This window comes from Amyelois transitella, chromosome 21 (assembly GCF_032362555.1).
Source record: "Amyelois transitella isolate CPQ chromosome 21, ilAmyTran1.1, whole genome shotgun sequence".
Lineage (NCBI taxonomy): Eukaryota > Metazoa > Arthropoda > Insecta > Lepidoptera > Pyralidae > Amyelois > Amyelois transitella.
This window is the reverse complement of record NC_083524.1, coordinates 3,794,518-3,818,125: the sequence shown is the minus strand read 5'-3', so window position 1 is coordinate 3,818,125 and position 23,608 is coordinate 3,794,518. Positions and strand designations below refer to the sequence as shown.

Here is a 23,608-nt window from a genome sequence, read left to right as displayed (position 1 = left end):
ACACCCACAGAGCTACTACAATTAACTGCCTACGTGACTAAAATAAAAACTATTACACGGGCAATTCTGACGTCAGATTCCATTGTTTCAGTTGCCCGCTACGGTGAAGTTCCTCTACGGCTATGGAGCTGCAGTCGACTACGAGTCAACTGGATTGATACACAAGCGAACGCCGCAGAAAAGTCCAGTCCGACATTAACGTGACGCTGAAAATTAACAGATTTTCTTCAGCACAGCGAGGAAGAATAGCTGTACAAATAAATTGATAAACAAATATTGCGTATATCTTGGGTAATCCGCTGTTTTCGTGTCCGATAGCAGCCGATTGTGGATTTAGTTGGATCGGCAGCCGCGGTGGTGCAGAGTCGTTTTAGTAGTGCTGTGCCGATAACGACTAATGTTTAGAAACATTTTGACCGTTAACAAAGTGTGTATTGAAACGTGTATGTGTGCTACATTGTGTAGTGAAGTTTTATAGTGTTAGAAATGCGTGCGGAGGAGATATGGTGCAGCCTGGCCGCGCTGGGTTGGTTGACCGCGCTGGTGGGGTGCCACGACCCTGGCAGTGAGCTGGGGTCGGTGAGGTACGGCCCGGCCGAGGACCGGATAGACACCGTGACGAACGCTTTGATCAATTTGATGTATGACGACGAACATGGCGAGGTGTATTCCGAGATCTCAGAGGTGAGTTTAATTATATAATCGTATTATATGCAGGGACAAACCGACAGAATTTAAATGTAACCTAAATTGTAACTTCTTTTCTTTATTGTAAAAGTAAATCAATGGATTATAATCGTAATTTTGCGATTCTTTTTTATACGATGGGCTGCAACCTATCTTTATCTGCTTGATATAAACTTGGCCTCATCCAGTAGATAGGGATAAATAAATACGTCATATATGTAGCTTAAAAGTAAAGACATAAAAGTTAATATCCCGTAATTTTAAAAAAGTATAGAAAATGAATATGCTTAGTTATATCTAGAAGGCAAAAAGTCATCCAGTATTTACCTTATACAACACATTCATAATGTAATACCATTTTTTACATACATACATACATAAAATCACGCCTCTTTCTCTGCCTACCATGTTTTAACACGTAAATACTGACTTTTTGTCTTGTTGCAATATATCTATTTTCATTTTATTAAAGAATCTCCTCATTTTTAATACAAGCAGTCACTATAAAGGGCGCCACATTAGACTGGCTTCCAAGTAGGTCGACGCTTGTTACAAAATCATTTCATAGTAAGCAGTTGAAAGTACAGAGTTGGAAAGATCGCGCCATGTTCAGTGCTCTGTGGCCGAGAGCGAAAATAGAATTTACATTGCATGGACAAATCATCTTATGTACTTCAGGTTGGAGACAATTATCTTTCGCTCTTTTTACATCAACTTTGCGATATCCTGGTTGCACCTGGTTGTCTCAAAGTACGCTTCTCAATATTTCTGTTTCTACACCTCTCAATAATTCTCCTTCTACACCTCTCTATATTTCTTTTTTACGTTGTCTTCTTCGGTTTTCGCAATAATCCTTAAATACTATAAGTTTTTAGAGTATGCCAATGTATGGTTTGGGAGCGAAGGGAAAACAGAATGGAATGTGCTGAGTGCCATTAACGCTTCTGACGTAGGTATTTTTAGGTAGTAGGGATGCTTCCCTATTTTCACAGAGTATATCGTTGCCCGGCTAGCTCAGTCGGTAGAGCATGAGACTCTTAATCTCAGGGTCGTGGGTTCGAGCCCCACGTTGGGCGGTATATGTTTTTTGTAAGTTATTTGTTTTATGGTCTTTAACACAATGGTATATTCTTTCTAATTTTGTTGTTTAAATCATGTGAAAATGTCTAATTGTCTATCCATTACAACAGAAAACAAATTGGATTATTTACAGGATTTGCAAATATTGAGTAAAAAATTAAAAAAGCCAACATCACGTGGTGTTCCCAGGCGGTCACCCATCCAAGTACTGACCACGCCCGACGTTGCTTAACTTCGGTGATCGGACGAGAACCGGTGTTTTCAACGTGGTATGGACGTTGGCAACGATACGTTTGAAAAATTCGTTGTAATATCACTTGTTACGATAAAATCATTATAGATAATAGCCATCCATAAACTAAAAAATATATAAAAGAATATTATATGTATAATTTCTGACTTGTTTTCTAATAATAATTTGTAGTGTTATATGTATAACACTACAACTTATCATTAGAAATATTTTAATTTTTTTTTAGTTTATGGATCGCTAATTGTTGCGTTTTTTATATTGTAATAGGTACTGTGAGCAAGTAAAATATTCGAATCACGTTATTTTGTTCTCAAGAAGTATTTACCTATTTATCTTCAAAATTATGGGTAAAATGCATTATTTATTAGTCGGAAACTATTGTGTTTATCAATTATGGACTTGGGTAGGTAGAATTTTAACGTACATTACCTACCTTAACAATAGGTAGTCGCAAGTACAATTGAATACAATTAAAAATAAAAAAAAAGGTTTGCCTTTTAAATTTTTTTGATGATAGAATTGAGATTCAAGTAGTGACAGTAGTAGTTGCTAGCCTATCACCTAAAATAAGAATCCCAAAGTTTATAAGCCTATTCCTTAGTCGCATTTTAACGACATCCATGGGAATGAGAAAATTGCCATCTGACTGTGTGTCCGTCACTGGCGTACTTACAATAAAGTCGGCTGGATTGCATTTGCAACTATGTTATGAACTGTGCACACAGACACAGCTAGCCTTATCGATACACAAACAGTAATTTTCGACATTCTAATTTAAAAAAATTCTTATATTTAAACAAATATTTCCTTTTTTTTCCAAACCGAAGGCCAATTGTAGATGGGGATTACGTCCTAGTCAACGTTTGAGTCGGGACAAGTGAAGAATAACTTGAAACTATTTTCGTATAATTTATATTATATTTTACGTGTTGATTTTGAAATTAAATCTAAAGAAAAGAAGGGCTTTATAACTTGGGATTCTTCTTTTGGCGATGAACTAGCAATCTCACTCAAGCTGAATCTCCATTCCGCTATCAAGCTGAACGTGGCCTTCAAGTGTAGACTATATTAGCTTGACATGTGTTTGTAATATTTTTTTTTATTGCGTCTTAGGACGTTTTTGTTCGGTTAATTACAATGTTGGGTTAAATCAGAGTTATGGTTTCTTCAAGCAGTGGAATATCATGTTTCAAGTGTTGTTTTATTGTATGTATCAACAACGACGCAATTAAAGCTGATCTAAAATTCTAAAGATAGAATCCAGGCTCGAATAAAAGTGAAACCGAGAAATAAATAAAAAAAAAAGCGCCGGTCATTCCCTTCTTGTTTCTTGCGTGAATATAACGTTTATTTATAATGGAGTGCGTTGGCCTTATTAAATCGATTCGGCAAGCTGGCAAATCGCCATTCACCAAAATCTGGGTTACCGTGCTCGATTAGATACGATTTAACTGCACGATGCATTCCACACATTAAATGCATTATCTGGTGCACCGGAATGAATATATCTCGTTAAATTGATTACAGCAATAGTTTATTATCAATCATTCATAACGAACGAGGTACGAGTAACTACCTACTTTAAAAGTTACCTAACTGGTTAAGTTACATCATTAAACATGAAATTCGGCACGTAAAATGCTACATTAGAAAGAGTTATTGAATCTTTTGTTCTTATTTTCTAGAAGAAGATTAATGACATATCCTTCAAAGTACAGCGACGAATCATTGACAAGAAGTAGCTATAGTTTAATTCTTAAAATTCCCTCGCAAACGAAGCCATGAATAAAAGCTAGTCACTAAATAAAACTAATAATAATGAACCTTTAAAACTAACCGTATCTTATTATATTGTATAGAAACGCCAATCTTCATATACCGAACAATTCATACTTTTTTATACACTATTGGAAAAAATTGTTTAGTTCAAAATTATAAGAAAGAAGTAAACAATAATGAACAACAGCCCCTCGTAAAAAGTCCAGGAAGAGGAAGCGGTCGGCGTCGTCGGCAAAGCGGTCACGGGGCTCGTGATGAATAAACTGCCAAACCAACTTTCGGATAAAAACTTTACATTTTGTTTTTAAAATTCTGTCTCAAAAAGAAAGTGTATGTAACTGATTTTTTTAATGTCCGAAGTTTGTTTTCCATATTAATATTATAAGTTGGCTTCTGTGGCGCAACGGTAGTGCGCTTGTCTGTGACACAGAAGGTCCCGGGATCGAATCCCAGCCAGGGTATGATGAGAAACGAATTTTCTCTCAATGGCCTCGGCCTTGGAAGTTTATGTATTAAGTATCTCGTGACTCAAGTATCGAACTGTTACTTAATTCGAGCCAAACTCAATCTGTGTTATAAAGAGAAAATATATATTTTTTATTTGTAAAGAATTAAACTCAAAAATTACTGGACCGATTTTAATGCATTTTGCTGTAGAGAGAACTCCAGGAGTATCTTTTTTTTCTGGAAATTCCCACGGAAGCGAAGCCACGCGCAAAAGCTAGATTTGTTATTAGTTATCGACTGTAGCTTGAATTTACTAATGTACAGTTAATTGAACATTCAATTTGTGTGATTTGTCCTTATTATTGATTTTATGCGGTTAGGTATCTTAACGGAAAAAATAGGTAGTTTAGGCGTCCAATACTGTGGTCCGGTTATACCAAATATTGATTCGAGCATTTAATAAAGAGTTATATAAGTGGTCAATCATGTGATTAAATCAAACAGGACAGTTAATGAATAACCTGATTCAGCTGATTACTATTAATCAAAAGATTTGAACTTGTTTAACATATCACACAAATAAAATTTTTGTTTAGCACACTTCAATTTAATATTACTTATATCATGTAAAAAAAATTGTAATTGTTTTTATTTGGAAAATGTTTGTTGTAACAAATTCATCGATTAAAAACGGGAATTTATTTAATATATATAAATTCCCGTTTTTCCCGTCCTATTCCCGTCTTATTTTTATAATATTACGAGTAATAGAATAATTCATAACAATTCATATTTGAATTATCAACTTAAATGTATGTGTTTTTAGTTGTGATTGGGAAATCCATCTTCTGGAATTTCCAAATACTTATATGGAAATAAATTGTAGCGCTTTTTTGCAACGTAAACAAATTGAGATAAATCGTTTCCATTTCGTTGAAGTATAACTTTATAAGGAACACTACCAAAACTATGTGAAAGCATGTTTAACCAAAAGTATTTTTAAGCATTAATGAGGTTTTAAATATTTTTAATATTTTTATTTTAAATATATTTAATATTATTATTCTTGTTCGCATTCTTAAACTAAAATTAACTTTGTATTAGATGTTCTACTCTTTTCTGCCTTATACAATTATGATTAACCTTCCCGATTAAATCTGTGTTAATTTCGACGTGTATGAAAACGCCATTAAAGTAATAATGTCTTTCAATAGACATCAAGGCGTAATTAAAACTATTTACAAGGATATGTGTAGCAAGTGGAACTATGTAGTCTCTGCCTACCTCTCCGAGAAAGAGGCGTGATATCATTAATGTTACTTATTTTCTTAAGTAAACAGTTTGACCTTTATCATATTCAGATCGGGTGGGTCGTGTTTTTGGCAGGTAATTAAGCTTTGTATAATGTACGTTTAATATGGGTACTCGCTGGATATAAAGCCGAATGGAAAGTACGGTACCTAGTCAGGAATAAATATATGCTTCGATCATATATTATAGAAGAGTAGGTATATAGGACAAATTATACAGATTGATTTAGCCTCAAAGAAAGTATAGAACTTGTGTTATGGAGGTAAAAATGAAGGAAGAAGTTGAAATACCTATGGCTTGTACGTTGCTTTTTCGTCGTAGGAAAGCAGTAATTGTGTGAATTCTCATGGGAACGAGAGTGATATACTAACGATACTGAACGTAGACGAATTCACGGGCAAATGCTAGTCTATAGTTGTTTATTTTAATTTGCTTCAACTTTGCCGCTTTATTTTGTTGATGCCAACTGGCATAGGGACATTATTGTAGGATGCGACTAATTCTTTTGTAATGAATTATTCCACGCGATGACTATTGAGTAGATTGGTTGAGGATGCCTCGTGCTTTGAATAACAATGCAAATATACAGGTCCGTGACGTGTTTTTTGTCAGTGGGTCTCACCATTATCTTAACATTTTAAGTAAAAATATATTACCACACCTCTACCTCTTTCCCGATGGGTCAGGTAGATACTACGTTTTCTCACTTGCAACGATCCCGACGTATTTGTCGCGCGATAAATGATTGCTGTTTCGCTTTTTATATATGACGAGAAGCGAGGCAGCGATAGTTTATCGCGCGATGAAAACGTCAAAGCGCGTGTCATCCTAGCCCCGCATACCTCCGAGACCGAGATTACAAGATAGGATAAATCTTCTTCCGATTCCGAAATGGCCACTGTATCTATTAAGAATAATGTCGAGAAATCAATGACTGATTAATTTTTGTTATTTACAGACCGGCAAGTATGGCGAAGGCTACGTCGGCATCTCACGCGGCATCGCGGTGCACGTCCGCGCTAGCGGCCCGGGGGGTGAGAGAGACCATACCGGGTGTACCTGGCCGCTACTATCAGCTGTGGCACCCAATGAATCCCTCCCAAAGGAACCCTGGATTGCCCTCATCAGGAGAGGGAATTGCAATTTTGAAGTTAAGGTTAGTTTCCAAGACACGTGTGTCTAAACGCTGGGGGATGAAAGGGGTATTAGGTGTATCTGGCCATTGTCATAAGAGCCATTTAAGCTGTCTGACGTCTATAAAAACTTTGTAAAATCTTAACAGGGAAGTAAGTACAGAATATCTCTTACATCCTTAATTTAGTGGCACAATTTTTAAAACAAATCGGAAATAAGCTATACAGAAAGAGAGAGAGTCAACTATGAATAATTCCGTAACATCATTACTTTCAAATTTGCAACCGCCATATAATATCAATTCGTAACGTACTTTCGTACTGTTTGCTAAGTAAACACACAGAATCTGCAATAGTCACCGCACATAAATGAGATGAATTACTCATTGTGTCTCATTTGATAACGTAGAACGAAGTTAGTCACTTTATTTTAGCGAGTGAATCTAGCCGAATAATGATAAGATTATTTTTTCCGCGACTCGACTCCCGCACATTGTCGTTTACTGCAAATCCCAATGTGAACTCCGTATACTCCTAACTACGTGGTAAGTCGCCTTTTACGACATCCATGGGAAAGATATGTTGTCTTATTCCATAGAGCCAGAAACTACACGGAACACATTATTACAATAATCGACGTTATGTCAAAGTTATTTAATACTCGTGTACAAATTCTACTTTCTAGAGACTTCTGAAACGATGAGGTAACACATAATTTATTTACTTATGGAAGACTTAGCCTAATTATTACAGTCAATATTTTTAAACAATGTCATTATAAGCCACTGATAACAGAACTTTGCTGATAGAATAACTACACAAATTATACCTATTTCCTGTTAAAAACAAAATAAAAAAGATTTTGCATTTTATGCTGATTTTGTTACCGGTGTCATTCTGTTCACGAATTTAATAAGGCATATCTTTCTTGGGGTCTATTCACGAACGTTGATAAGGCTTATTATATTCTGTTTCTTTCTAAATTTTTGGTTAGCTTAAGAGTTGGAGTCAGAGAAAGACATATGCCTCGTCAACGTTTGCGAATAACCCAGCTGATGAAACATATACCTTTCTGCCGCCCGCGACTTCGTCCATCTTAAATCTCTATAAATTTCTGCTTATTATGTTATTCTTATGTCATAAGATATATTACTGTAAAGTTTCATTAAAATCCGTCAAGAACTTTCCTTTTTATAATACTATGGGACTAGTAGCTTCGAAGTAGTAGGATCAATGTTCGGGAATTTTACATTACTGATAGGATCGAGAATGTCTCATAGAACTAGTATTTTTTAAGCCGAGGTTTCGCTACCGGGCTACGGCTACACAATCTTTGTCTGCTCAACCATCAAGCCAATGTTACTCCCGATTGAAGCAAAAACTACTAACACCTTATTTTGTTCATAAAAATTTCATCAAAATCGGTCCATTCGTTTGTGCTTGAATCAATGACATTTACACAAAAACTGTTGGGCCAAACTAAGTAAATTAAGCAATTAAATATTCGTCTTTACAATATTCGGTTTAAAGTATGAATTAAACAATAGATTCACAATCTTTAACAATGATATATTACAATTTTTTTTGCGAACTAATTATAATAATTCCCATTGTTATAAATGGATATTCGAGAATGTTTGTAGATATAGATAAAGTATCATTGTTTGCGCAGACGCAGGATTTGTAAGTCCGATATAGAAGAGCGATTGCTTGATATCGCAATAAATAGCTAGCTATCATGCAGATAGCGAGTTTATTGGTTGTGTCTATGAACTAAGCCGGTTTATTGCTAAATAGTTGTTATCTATTAGACGTATTGATTATTATATAATCTATTTATTAATAAGTTTCATTATTATGACTTTGAAGGTTTTAAAACTATCGTTAAAATAATAAGATATATATTATTAAAGAACGCAAGGCTGCGCCCGCCTAAAATGCAGCTAACAAAAAAAAGAGAAAAGGATAGGAAGAAAGAAAGCGAAATCCTTTCGCGGGGGAATTTAGTAAAAATGCACCCTTGATTTGCAGCATTTAGGGCGGTGCGTTGATATGAAATTAAATTAGTCAGCGTGTTGTTTTTTATATGTACATAAATAATATTCAATTAACAAATCACCTTATTAATTCAATATTATAATATAACACACAACATATATGTATAAAAAAACACTAGTCAAACTATTAAAGGTATTTTGTATTTGAATCCCATGCAACCTGTTGTTAACACTTCTGTCAATGGCACATATAAATAAATGTGTTAAGTGAAAATGTGTGTTCATGTTCGCATCTTCGTTTCTATGATGATAGTAATAATACATTCAAAACAAATGCTATTTTATTTTTATTGCTAAAAGGCATTTTTTAACCTGTTGCTTTGTTTCTATAGGGGTTATGGGGTGGAACGTGTATTTATTCTGATTCACTCGCGTAAAATAACCAATTGTTGTTCGAGCGGCAATTACATGGAAATTCTCTCTTAGTGCACCCTAGACCAAATTTATTAAAGAAACGGACTTGCCAATTTTTTATGTCTAGATCCACTGGTTAAGGTTGTGCGAAGATATGTCAGTGATCCCGTTTATATATTAAAATTGTACACACATATATAATTAAAATTACCTCTTTTTCCCCAAAGGAGTAGGCAGACATTATTAATATTTAGATTGTAGCTGAAAGTATTTCCGATATGGATATATTATTTTGTATTTCAGGTGCAACACGCGTGGCGCGCGAACGCGTCGGCCGTTCTCATCTACAACGACCGAGACAGCCCGCAGCTGGAGAAGATGAAGCTGTCCACGGATAATGGACGTGAGTAGACATTAATTTATCAATCTTTGGTAGGTACTAATATTATCAACAGAAAAGCAAAAAAGTGCCGTGTGGTTCCCGGCACCAATACAAAAAAGAATATCCATCCAGATAATCCATCTCTTTGACATGGATGTCGTAAAAGGCGACTAAGGGATAGGATTACAAACTTGGAATTCTTTTTTAGGCGTTGGGCTAGTAACCATCATCTATCCTTAAGCCATAAACCATCTATCATTAAGCCAAATAGCTGAACGTGGCCATTCAGTCTTTTCAAGACTGTTGGCTCTGTCTACCCCGCAAGGGATATGGACGTGACCATATGTATGTATGTAGAAAAGCAAAAAAGATGAACCTTCAAGAGTACAAACCATTAGCTCCTGCCTGCTATCTATTCTGAACAGTCCTACATGATAATTATCATCACTGTGTAGATGTGTAGACTTGATTATAATCAAGGAATTACATTATTATAAAACCTTTATACTGAAGGACTCATGTGATGCCTCAGATAATGCTATATCAGTGGCGTCATATGGTCTTTGTTATTATCCGTTTGTGTCGCCTCGCCATGAGGAAGTAGATTACGTTATATTTGTGACCAAAATATCAAATAGCTTTTGGTCTTTATATGCATTACTATATTTCGTTCATGTTAAACTAAAATTATCTTTGTTTTTGTTCGTTCCCGAAAGAAAATATGTATTCATCCTTTAAGGTCTAGACTATATTTGTACAAAGTTTTATCTAAATTGGTTCAAACAATTTTACTTTCGTATTTATAATATAAGTTTACGGCTGAAATAATTCTTAGAACTTCTATAATTTAACACAATAGGGCGTGCAATCCTACCGATAGGAGCCAGGTGGTGCCAATTACGCGCTTTCGGCGCTAAATCGTGCGCTTTTTAGACCTCGTTAGCGCTCAAAGCTCGTAGTTTTAATTTGCACAAATCTTTTTACCGTTAATAAATTTCAGTAAAAATTTGTGATACCCAAGGGTTTTATTTAATAATTGAAGAATTCGAGTTAGAAAATCGAACAAATTCGCAAAAAAGTCGTTGTGAAAGATGTTTTTGTTTAAAAATGTTATGTAAATGGGACCAATTTAGCGCCTTCCCGTCGTAGACAGTTGGCAACATTGATACTCGCTATAGCTCTAGGGTGTAGTGGTGATTGTGAACAATAAAGTGTATCCACGCCCTGGCTCACCCACGCTCTCAGTTCATTGACCAGTACACGACCCTTAGCAGTCATGGCTACCATCATAATTTTTTCCATACTTGTTTACGTTGATCTTTCTCTAGTACCTGGGCGATCGAGCGGTGCTCGGTGTTTTTTGTCAAATGATGTCAGAAAAAAAAACGAAAAATAGTTGGCGATCGTAGACAGAAAACCGACCACTGGGTCGGATATATTTTACGATCATTCTCATATTTTTCCGTAGATATCGCTTAAGGAAATTAAAGAGTTTTGTTTCGAATTTGTTTTGATTCTACCGTGTGGCACTGGTGCTCTGTAATAGGATCACTTCATCCTGTACATGATTAAAATGAGATTAAGGGAATAAGCTTCAACTAATGCAAGCACCATGATCCAATCTAGGTTATTTATTATTTTCAGTCATGTGTTCCAAATGGGAGTCGCTCAGTATAATGACTTAACTATTTCCCACTTTCATTTGGTTTGTAGTTATAGGCGAACCCCAGGCCCCTCCCCAGGAAGTACGCAATTAAAATGTATTTTAAAATATGATGATTATCATATATTCTTGTCATAACAAAGGATTCTGCGGTACATCTTTAAATCAGGTTAAACAAGGAACTGCAATATTTACTTGGAGTCATAAATTGCATATAAATATATGCAGATACCCAGCATGTTTTATGCATACACATATGGTATAAACATAAGGAAGAAACCGATCACTGACAAACATACGACCTCGCGCAGTACGATATGAGTACGTTGTTTTATTTTCAATTGTGAAGTCAAGAAATCAAATTTACCACGCGAGGAAAATTTTAATATGGCTTAAAGTTTATTGTCTCGTAAATTTTCGAAATTAAAATGCAAATAATATAAGTCGGAAGTCTTCCGATGTCGTCATAGATTAAAAGTCTTAGGTGTTGTGTTCATTGCTCTGTTTCTTTTTTAATTGACCATAAAACAAGTAGCACTTCTCTATGGAAAAATAAAAGGAAAGATGACTTACGTCTGAAATGTCAACACGACAAGAGCCCTCAAAATTTAAGGATAATAAAAAGTTAACTATATATATTTATTTCGGAAGATTATTACGATTTGGATAATAGTATTGTAATCGAAATAATACAAGACCACATAAATACCATACTGTATTTAAAATTATAGGACTGATGTGTCGTCGTTTTGCATCGCAGTTTTCTGTTCCACTGCTAATCTGTCAAAATAAACTCAAAATTGAAAGGCTGGTCTTCACTGAGACAACCTCATGAGGAAGTAGTTCGGTTAGTGTGGATGTGCTCCGGACTTTAAACTTTGGTTTTAATTATCGTAAAGAGTAATGTTTATTTTTAAACAGCTGAAAAAACTAATCAACTTATCAACCCTGGAAGTCAGTTGACATTTTGCCTATTTTTATTTTTATTAATGTGTTTTTGAGATAAGATTGAGGGTCCAAAGTTCAAGGCAGACTCGGCTAAAACAATTTTGTTAGTAATTCGTTAATTTTTAAAACGAAATTTCGACTCACTTAGAATTAGAACTGACGCGGGAATTAGAATCTACTGGGAAGTAGTATTACTTGGTGGATAATTTAGAGATTTAAGAAATTTTTACTTTAACATTGAAAGGAAATATATTGTTTTAGAAATTTAATTACGATATTGGAATACGAAGGTTTATCTAATAAGTTTGTGAGACGGTACATTGAAGTGAAAATAACTTGGTACGAAGTAAGTATACAACAATGTCTGAGAAAATTGCATTACCGTGGATTTATGCAACGAGCCGCTGTTTGTTAGTAACGGCTATAAAATAATAATGCCGCTTTAATTTGTTACACACCTACCTTAATTACATAAATTACACATACAAGTATGTACTTAAATTCCTATTATGACTAAGCGCGTATCATGAATTATTGTGAGATTCACTGACGCAGTTAATTTTCTCCCGGTAATCGCTTATTCGATCTCTTGTTGACCCCTCTCATCTTGACAATATTTACTTAAATGTAATTAAGAAATTAACATATACATTTTGAAAAACGAAATGCATGATCAAGGGGCTATTATATTGCGACCCTGTAATAGATAATGCACACAGCACAAATTTCCGTGTGTGAAATAATTTCGGCTTACGCAGTCACTGAAGATTGTAGCTTATAATCTGCCAATTGGTCATGTAATGCGTCATTTACAAGATCCTGGTTTTCAGGTTACTTTTCAAATAGATTATGTATTGTTTTCATGTTAGCTGTACATAGAATTTGCGCTTTAGTAAATAATTTGCGTCAGTGTGGGCTGTTTATTTATTATTCTTTGACGTATATAGGCATGCGTTTGCCCGCCGTGGCTGCCCGAAGGCCGCCCAGTGTACTTACGTGTATCCCTTTACAATTTATATCGTACCTTTTGCTGGACCTTGGATGATTATTTGTAGTGCAATAACTAATTCTTTTTGGCAGTAACAAGCGATATTATAGGCAAAAATATAGAAAAAAATATATGTGTCTAAATGATTTGTTTGACGGCCTCTGTGGCGCAGCGGTAGTACGCTTGTCTGTGACAACGAAAGTCCCGGGTTCGAATCCTGGTCAGGGCATGATGGGAAACGAACTTTCTCTGAACAGCCTGGGTCTTGAATGTTTATCTATATAATTATTTATTTTAAAATTAGTATCGTTCAGTTACTATCTCATAACACAAGTTTCGAACTTTGAAAAAATAAAAATAATATTACTTTTCAGGAAAAAAAATTAGATTTTCCAAAACCTGTTATTAAAATTTGAACTTTCGCTGAGTTGTGGGTGACTTTCTCAGTTTTACTTGCTTCAAAGGGTTAATAAATAAGTAGTGATGTGCCCACTGATCTGCAAATGTTACTTCATGAATATTTCATTGGTTTCACAGTTCACAATTTCATAATAATATGTAGATTACGTTTGTTCGATTACGATCCATTCTGTTCACGCTTTGATAAACCAACCAGTTATTTCTAAATAAAATTTATGCATGTTTTGCAACACTATTGAATAACTTTTGTGTCTGCCGAAATATAAACAAAGTGAGAAACTTGCTTTCATATCAAAAAGAATTGAAAGAATTCAGATTCCCATTTCACCACAATGTCTAAAAGTGGTAACGGTTGAAAGATGTTTAAAAATACATAGTAAATAAAATCATGTCCCTTTCCCGGAAAGCTAGGCAGTTTCATCTTTCTATTTACCACGATATCTGCTTACTTCTTTTGTTGTTCAACCTTCGAGAGTATTGAAGGTTGTGTAAGCTCGTCGCTTTAGAGTATTTTTCCTGACCTTTCGCCTTAATCTTCATCCTCCTGGTGTTACATTTTCCCATTATCATTTTTACACGTAGCGCTTTTGATCAAGGTACTTTCGTCCAGGTCTTATTCCCCTTCCAATCCAACGTTCCCATTTATATAAAAAAATTATAGTTCGTGAGCGGAGTCGCGGTTAAAAAAGGTCTAACAGACATATGTAGATAATAGAAGTATATAATACACACGTGAGACACAAATAAAATGAAATGAAGCGGAAAAGAAGCCTGCCCACGCATAGGTGTAACATTATGTTAGCCAATTGTTCTAAAACTTAAGGATAGGCTTATAAACTTGGGATTCTTTTTGTAGGCGATGGGCTAGCAACCGGCCATTCCATCATAAGCCATACAGCTAAACGTGCCCTTTCAGTATTTTCAAACTGTTAGTCCTGTCTACCCCGCAAGGGATATTTACGTGACTTCATGTATGTATGTATGTTATTATTAAACTCGTTTTTTGTTAACATTTAACCTAGCGGAAAGGCAAAGGGATGTAGAGCCTAAACAACCATCGCCTGTACACAAACATAAAATCGTGCCTCATTCCTGGAGGTTTTACCAAATATAACCGATACAAATTATAATAACGTTCGACTCCATAGGAAAAATGCCAGTAAATCCATACTAGTTAAATTTGTATTTTAGTTACCTAAAGAATAATTTAAAAAGTTATAGGACTGATTTTGATGGAATTTACAGTTAGACAAAACCATAATCATATGTATACTATGACGGGGTGCAGAGTTTGAGAGACACTGTTCCTTAATGCGATCGCGTTCACGGGTTTCACTGCCAAGGTAATGCGATCAGCTGACGAGTGGCGTGCACGCCTCCTCAGAGCTGCATCAAACGTGCCCTTAACTTGTAATGTTTCATTTATAAAAGGTTAAAGGTTAAGGCTTTCCACTATCGCATTTATGAAATTTTTATTTTAAAAATTTATTTTGTTTTTCTTTGAAAGAAAAAGTTCTTCTTAACTATAAATAATTTTATCAAAAGTATACTTAGCTAAGTTTGGATAAGATCCAAGCCGAACTGATTTAGTGTGCGCACAAAAGTTTCAACAACGCGCCATGTCTTTTTTGATTAATAGTTATTATTTGTTCTAAATACAGTAGCCTTTATTGCTTGCCGTTACTCCTGGCACGTTATACAAACGAAGTATTAATAAAATGACAATTATATTTGATCTCGCGCCAAAACATTTTAGGCGGGAACGAAGGCGCCAGTTGTCAACGCGAGTGAGCGGCGCGCGCCAAGAAGAACACCTATTTGGCTAGACATTTTAAACAATTAAGCCAAGATTTTATCATCACTCATGAAAATAGGTTAAAAATTTTGATATACTATTTGCTGTATCTAATATACAAATAACTATTGTGTTTTTTTTTATAAATGTACGTGTTCCCCACTGTTATACCACAGAAATTAATGCGCATAACGTATTAATAATTCGTTTTTTGTACACGTTATTAGTTACTGCTGGCTTAGTATAAAATGTATCCTGCATAAAAGTATAGGCGAATATGTAGGATTAAAAAACTAAGAAAAACATGTGACCAATACGAGCACAATAAGCGTGCGGCAAACGGAGGTGCAATGTTAATTGACCACAGAGTGCAGACTGCCCTGAATCTTTGTTCTGTGGTGTTAGCAAACAGAGCGACGTGAACAAAGGGCCACGGCCGGCCCACTATAAAAGGTGCTAAAATATTCACGAACCGCATTGTTTACGGCCAAAGGGTTCTTCGTTTTGCTAGAATAATCCAAATGGGACTTTATTTTGTATTCCACTGCCTTTATAGTGAGTATGGAGGACATTAAAGAGTATTGGATGATATAACGCCGTTTCTATGTAAAAGTTTTGGTTAATAATACAAAAATACATTCTCGAAACTGTAAAGTTTGGTTAACATTTAAAAAAGTTATATCCTGACTGAATAATACAGCAAGAAAGCTAGCAATATTATCCATAAATTATTAGTCTAAAACTTCCAATCCGTACAGAAGTTTCTACAATAAACCTGAACAAACACACCTAACTTTACAACATTAGTAATGATTACATAATCGCTATTCCGTTATCGCGTTATCTATGTTATTCCGAAAAATATTCGCACTCGTAAAGATAACATTCTAACAAATACTAGCTATGCTGTTTTTTAGGTATTTCTCACTATGTTTATACAATAAACTGTGTTACTGCATTATATTAATAAAATAATAATAATCTTTATTATTCTATTCTCACATAGAATTCCACAGTTAATAATTATTGATCATTGATCTATGTGATAGACTGGTTGGGAAGGAAAGTCTATATGACAGATTACCTGCCACTCCTACTCTGAACAAGGTTTTTAAAAAAAAGTATTACATAATATGAGTGTACGCCACGTGTTAGCCGTCAAAAACTTTGCAAATATAAGTGTGAAAAAAAAAAAAAAAAAACAAATCTATATAAACAATGATTTAGTTTTGTCAAGCGGTCAATGCTGAAAATTATCATCAAGCCAAATTTTATCACCCAGTTTAGATAAAGTTTGTAACTTTTAGGTAATTTGGCAAATGTTCTATTCAGTATACCGACACAATCCTATCTATAATCCTAACTCAATAAATTGTTAAGCGCAGATGCAATGCGCAGAAGACAATCCGGTAATAAAACATTGAAGCTCGTTCGCTAGTGTTATTTTCTATTATAGGCACAAATTAAAAATATTTTAAAACAAATAAGAAAAATTAGCTAACTTAGGTACTCAAGCAAGTCTTAAGTACATAAATTATATAGGGCTTGAGTCGATTTCCGTCTCAGTCACAATAATGAGTCATGTCCTTTGAACAATGAGCGTTGATTTAATTGCACTGTATTGTAAGGTTTACACACTCGTGTTTTAGGAATCCGTTCAATGGACATTGTTTTGTCATCTTTAACGACCCTCCATGTCGTTGAATGTAAATAATTGAATGTGAAATCATATTTTGCATACGTTATTTGTTCTTGCGTTATAACTTTGATGTGCAGTCATGGACATACTGTTTGCAGCAATACGTTGACCACCGACAGAGCGTTGACCGTCCTCGAAGAGTAGGAAAAAATAATGTTCCTGAAGTCTGCACCATTGTAATTGAACATTGATTTTTTTTTTATAATAACAAAATAAAATTTTAAATATAATGCCTAAATAAATTGATGTACAGTTTAAATCAAACAACCACATAGGTTAGCTACATTGTGGCACCAATTTTTGGAAAAAAGACTTCGATCAAATATAAAGTTGTTTATAGTACGTCAATGAAAAAAGAGGTATATTTCCTTACATACATTATAATATTAAAAATGTACTCGAACTTTATTTTAGGTATATTTATTTCCATAAAAGAGTTGTCTAAACGAGTCTTTTTTACCTGAATATTATTCAAATTTCCGAAGAGTTTAATCAATCTTGTTTACAGGTAACATCAGCGCAGTGTTCTTATACAAGTGGAAGGGCCGGGAGATAGCGCGTCTCGTGGAAAACGGCACGCGGGTGCTGGTGGGGATCGCCCCGGGCCGCAAGTACACCAGCGTGGGGAACAACATCAACAAGTGAGTCAACTTATATCCATCCTTTGCATTATTGCATACTACACTATAACATAGGCAACGCAAGACTATTTAGAGTCGAAAGAACGCGAGTCTTTGAGTTATAAATTACTAGCGACCCGCCCCGGATACGCAAGGGTGAAAAATTCGAAAAAAAAATATACATAAAAACCTTCCTCTTGAATCACTCTACCTGTTACAAAAAACCGCATCAAAATCCGTTGCGTAATTTTAAAGATTTAAGCATACAGACAAACAGACTAAAATAGCGACTTTGTTTTATACTATGTAGTGAAGAGCTTTTTTTTAACAAATTACCCAGATTGAGTTAACCTCAAAGTAAGTTCTTGAGTTCTCTCAAAGAGACTTGTGTTACGAGATACTAATTCAACGATACTATAATTTATAATAAATACTTATATAGATAAACATCCAAGACCTAAGCCAATCAGAAAAAGTTCTTTTCTCATCATGCCCTGGCCGGGATTCGAACCTCCGGTGTTACAGACAAGCGTACTACCGCTGCGCCACAGAGGTCGTCAAATTGCACGACTCGACTAATTGCAACAGGCTAGTTTCTCTAGTAGAGAACTACTATATTTTTATGAGTCCTTTATGTGGAGATTAGTTTTCTAGAGCCGTGTGGTTCTCGGCACCAATACAAAAAAGAATAGGACCACTCCATCTCTTCCCATGGATGTCGTAAAAGGCGACTAAGGGATAGGCTTACAAACTTGGGATTCTTTTTTAGGCGATGGGCTAGCAACCTGTCACTATTTCAATCTCAATTCTATCATTAAGCCAAATAGCTGAACGTGGCCATTAGTCCTTTCAAGACTGTTGGCTCTGTCTACCCCGCAAGGGATATAGACGTGAACATATGTATGTATGTATGTAGTTTTCTAGACTGAGTCGGTTCTACCTGACGAGTTGAGTTGTTAAGAAGACTCAGGCTCTTTTGGGACTTAAGATCCGTATGACTTGTGCTTATTAATAATAAATATATTATTATGTTCCAGGACGTCCGTTCTGTTCGTGTCAATCTCGTTCATCGTGCTGATGGTGATCTCCCTGGCTTGGTTGGTGTTCTACTACATCCAGCGCTTCAGATACATTCACGCCAAAGACCGCCTGTCGGTGAGTGATACAAGGACTTATAATATTTATACATTTAGATAAAAACACATTTCAATTTCATTTCATGCACGATTGCAGATAAATATGTAAAACAAAAGTGGCGCCATTTTCTGATTATGATGAATGCCAAGACGAGCAAAATGAATCGCAATTGTACTACCTACCTTTTTCGAAACGTTTATCTGTTTATTTAAAAGATCAAATTAAATGCGTAGATATTTAAATTCAAATTTATTGCAACCAAATATGTAGGATCGATCAAGACATCTATTGTAAAAGAAGTACAACTTTAAGAAAGTCAATTGACAAAGTATATTGCACATTTTTTTTATGTTTTCATTGAATCATTTTTATTTCGTTTCCAGAAGCGGCTCTGCTGTGCAGCCAAGAAGGCGCTTTCCAAAATACCTGTAAAGAGTTTAAAGACTGATGATAGAGTGAGTTGGGTTACTTATATCTTACTTTCACATACATATATTAATTACTACTAAATCAATTGAACTTGACTTTTTTTTATTTTTTTTACTAAGTTTTAATGTTTATAAATATTGTGTTAATCGCAGGAGGTCCAAGGTGACGGTGAATGCTGTGCTATTTGTATAGAGCCCTACAAAGTATCAGAAACACTTAGATCACTTCCTTGTAGGTAAGAATACACCAAATTATACAATAACAAACAAAAAAAATTTTTATTACGTAATACTAATTTTTAATCATTGGCGTGAAAATTCATGGAACGAAATGACTATATAAAAATACAATTAAATAAAGATGAATCTAAATAGAAGTAAATTCACTGCCTTTTTTTAAATAAAGTGGCTAGTTCATAACTGCGCTTATGTACTGCATGTTATATATTTTTCTTTTTTTTTATCCTCTAATGTATTTCGTTCACAAATTGAAGATGTTTTCGCAGGAAGCATTTTTTTTTTTTACAATTTTTTTTATATTTTCAGACACGACTTCCACAAGAACTGCATCGACCCGTGGCTGTTGGAGCACCGCACGTGTCCCATGTGCAAAATGGACATACTGCAGTACTATGGCTATGTGGTACGTATCTATTGACAAATCATCTCATCCCATCTCATCATCTCGACATAACACTCATCAAATCCTGATTCTATTCTCAGAAATGGGCGTCCTATAGCATCATAAAGCCTAAACAATTTGCTATTAAAAAAGGATATTTGGACTTTTGTAGGTAACTGTACTTTGGATATGGATTTATGTAAGTAACTGTATGTACAGTGAACCTATAGCAATTTTGCATATTGCTATTTAGGTTAAACTTTTATTCTAGGTACGTAATTGATAATTTATTTAAATAGAGATCCTTATCACAAATATGATTTAAACCTTACTGTACTGAAATAAAGTTGATCTATTATTTTTAATTAAGACAAAAGTTACAAGAGTATTTCTTCCAAAATAAAACTGTGCTGGTGTTTTTTAGTTCGTGTTTATTCTAGGTTGATGTCATTTGAGGCGGCTTGCCTCAAATGACATCAACCTAGAATAAAGAAATATATTGTAACAGAATGATAATGTTTTCAGTACACCGGCAGCCAAGAAAGCATGCTGCAGATCGAGGTGGAGGAAGCTCGGAGCCGCACGCTCACCCCCAGCCGCCACCGGCAGCCGCTCACGCTGGTAATTGTAATAAACTTCATGTTTTATATCTTCTTCTTCTTCTTGACGCTAGTCGTTTAGATAGGTTTAGATCCTGACTTTTATGGAGCCTAGGGTGTGCTTTTTGACCAGGGTTTTTGCACGAAATGACTTCTGTCCGACCTCCGCAACTTCGACCATATTGGACCTTTGATGCATACAAATTAACTAGAATGTGCAGGTTTCTTCACGAAGATTTTTCTCTGACTATCCAGTCTATTGCTTTTCTGCGCCGTGTGGAATAATTTGGAAGTTGACTCACCGATAAATCGAAGTTCCAAAAAATGCTTATCACTTCGTCAGAATATTTCTTTTTAAAATTAAATTTCAATTTAAGTGTGCTCCTGTACAAAATATTCCTTAGTCTAACTGTTGTTCTATGTTTTCTCGATGTACATAAATAAATATTTTTTAACTTATCTTGGATTATCGTGTAAACTTTAATATCAGTCATGTTGGACTATTTGAGTGATTTTTATTTATGTTTTTGTTTTAACTTCCAGCTGACGAGCGACAACTCGTACTCGGAGGCGGCGAGCGAGCGCAGCAGCCGCGCGTCCTCGCCCGACGAGCTGGTGCCCGCGCTGCGCCGCGACCCGCGCTCCTACAGGTGACCCCACTCTCCACACCCCTCTCTATCGCTCGTGGCGGCTGCCAATGTCTCATGTGTTGAGGCGTCCAGGTGTCCTATAGAGGTGGCTCGTCTGAAAATGTATATTTGGATTTGATACCACACGTGCCCGTCAGTCAGTAGAGCTGATCCTTAGAAAGTATAGATACCGATACCTGCGGGAACAGTGCTAGAAACCGGGATGACAGGTATCCCATGTCCTTCAAAGTATTTCTAACTATCTATATATATATATCTGTCTGATGTTGACATTTAATTTGTTTTTTTTATTACAGCTCGTCAACACCCTCGTCTTCAGGCAGCCCCCGGGCCGAGTGCTCGCGCCAGGAGCCGCCGCCGCCTTCCGCCGACGCCCAGCAGGTCTGAGGCTGCCGCCGCCCCGCCGTGACAAACCTTACAGTCACACACCATGTCGCGACCTTCCTACGGTAAACACTGGCCACGTTCAAATTCAGTTAAGAATTTAGAACAAATCGTTGAAATTCAATTATGGATTTAGAACAAATTGTTCAAATTCAAAAGTAATTTGAACTCCGAACAGTGCCGAGTGAAGTGAAAACGTTATGTGCAGACAGTGATGTGTTCATAATAAAATTAAAAAAAAAAATACTCAAAAAAAAAAAGAAACTAAAGTGGTTCGAACTTCCAGTGAGTGAGGTGAATGACTCGTGATATTTTTCTATTTTTAAGGACAGAATAGTTTTATACGAAGAGCAAATACACAATCCGCTACTCCGCCTAGTCAACGAAATAATGTTCTGTTCCTTTGTTAGGACATTGATATTTGCGACCGGCTAACATGTCTAGTTCATTTGCTGACTTGTTTTTATTAAAAATGCCAAACGAATCTATGAAATGGCTGATAATTCGATCTATTTTGGTCCGTACAAACATCCGTTGATATTTACTGATGACCAATATGTAATATACATATGTATGTCCATATATTTACTAGATGACCAATTAAAGATGCTGTGCACAGATACCACGGAGTTTGTTGGCTATGAGCGCTAGCAATTGTAGTAAATAATTAAAGTATATTGACTTCCATATTGTAAGGGTAACTGCAGGTTTAAAAAAATTGAATGAATTTTATATAATTTATTTACTATGGTAGCTAGCGACAGTTGTATACACTCATGGTAACTGTACTGACACTACTACAGATAAAATGATAAAAATAAGGTAATAGTATGATACGTAGAGAAGAAATTGCCAGAGAAATGTTTTTATTGAAGCTAATGCAATCTTTTGGAACAGAAAAGATCGTGATTACTTTGGTCTTTGTTCGTTTAAATCTACGTAACTCGATGAAATGAATGTTGTATAGAATGTAAGGCCCATGGATTTGTAAAAGAAATACGAGATAAATTAAGTATACTTTGATCAATAATAAAGTTTCACAGATCAATTCGCGCTATGCAACATTTAGGTGACAATAAAATATTGACAAGTTTTGTTATTCAAAATGTAATTATTCAGTATTTGGTTAAAATAAAATTTATTTTTGGGTTTCAAATAGTTATTTTCAAAATAATAAGTTTATTTTGATACATAAGTTAATTGGTCAGTGAAATTAAAACCGCGTTGTTACAGACGGTGTAGCTCAAACTTCAACCCACTTTACAATTCGAGCCACTGTACTTAATAATTGGTTCATGATCTCATTTCTATGCTTAAATACGGGCAAAAAAGTAATAAAACAGTAACTAGATTTTATAATTCTGTCCTTAATGAAGTTTTTTTTAATATTCAAAATTTAAGGGCAATCACCTTTTTGGTGTATGATTGTATATATAATCAAAGTGGGATGAAATAGTTGTATATACGTGGTTAACCGAAGTTGTTAAATGTTTTTCCATGATTAAGGTAACATAAATGATATCTTCCATTCATGTACATTATGAACTTTATTTATAAAGATGCAGATTTTTTGTATATAAAATTGATTATTTTCACTATTAATTTTGATAGTTTGATAAATATAATTTTGTATATCGGGAACATGCTACATTTTGTAACAGGACAATATTTGAGGATCCGTTTTTTTGCCACTAGCTAACCATCGTATCGCTTTTCATTTGTATTTAACAGTCAGTTGAATTCTTCTCAAACTTAATTTTATGAAGAGTAGTGGAAGGCGCTGGGACTTATGATTGTGACTCTAATAAAATAGTTTTAAAATCTAGTCTGAATTGGCCGCTTTAAATCCAATTAAAAGTATAATAATAATTTAGGTAGAATTTCTTTTAATTGCTTTTAAACGCGGCTTTGTCCATTCAAACTTTATTTTTAAGTAACAATATTATTTAGTATGTTAAGTGAGCATTTAAGTTATTACTTACAGTACACCTAAGTCCGACCGGATTTTATATTAACAAGGAGACTGGTATGTACTTTATAATTACAGATAATAAAGATATTTACATTCCCTTGCGAAACGTTCTGTATCGTGGTTCGTGTGTACAACAAGTGTTGAAATAAAAACCAAAACAGTATTTAAATTTGTTTTTTATTCTCTCACCTACCTACTAC

At 35.0% G+C, this 23,608-nt stretch overlaps 1 protein-coding gene and 2 non-coding genes across 4 annotated transcripts in view; 2 read left to right on the top strand and 1 right to left on the bottom strand.

Moving 5' to 3' along the window:
- LOC106141654 (E3 ubiquitin-protein ligase goliath-like) overlaps positions 1-23,577 on the top strand; it is a 62,118-nt gene extending 38,541 nt beyond the window's left edge. The window contains exons 2-12 of one of the 2 annotated variants that reach the window (XM_060950189.1): positions 92-684; positions 6,516-6,713; positions 9,405-9,504; positions 17,505-17,637; positions 18,654-18,771; positions 19,137-19,208; positions 19,335-19,417; positions 19,728-19,824; positions 20,329-20,424; positions 20,946-21,052; positions 21,349-23,577. In XM_060950189.1, the coding sequence (XP_060806172.1) occupies positions 487-684; positions 6,516-6,713; positions 9,405-9,504; positions 17,505-17,637; positions 18,654-18,771; positions 19,137-19,208; positions 19,335-19,417; positions 19,728-19,824; positions 20,329-20,424; positions 20,946-21,052; positions 21,349-21,439 (1,293 nt within the window). In that variant the 5' untranslated portion in view covers positions 92-486 and the 3' untranslated portion in view covers positions 21,440-23,577. Of the gene's footprint in view, positions 1-91; positions 685-6,515; positions 6,714-9,404; positions 9,505-17,504; positions 17,638-18,653; positions 18,772-19,136; positions 19,209-19,334; positions 19,418-19,727; positions 19,825-20,328; positions 20,431-20,945; positions 21,053-21,348 lie in introns of both variants that reach the window. The other variant, XM_060950188.1, reaches the window with a different exon arrangement.
- Positions 1,691-1,763, top strand: Trnak-cuu (transfer RNA lysine (anticodon CUU)). The gene has a single exon. It is a non-coding gene; the product is annotated as a tRNA-Lys (tRNA).
- On the bottom strand, positions 1,932-2,050 carry LOC132903134 (5S ribosomal RNA). Its single transcript, XR_009657321.1, has one exon. It is a non-coding gene; the product is annotated as a 5S ribosomal RNA (ribosomal RNA).
- Positions 23,578-23,608: the final 31 nt, after the last annotated feature.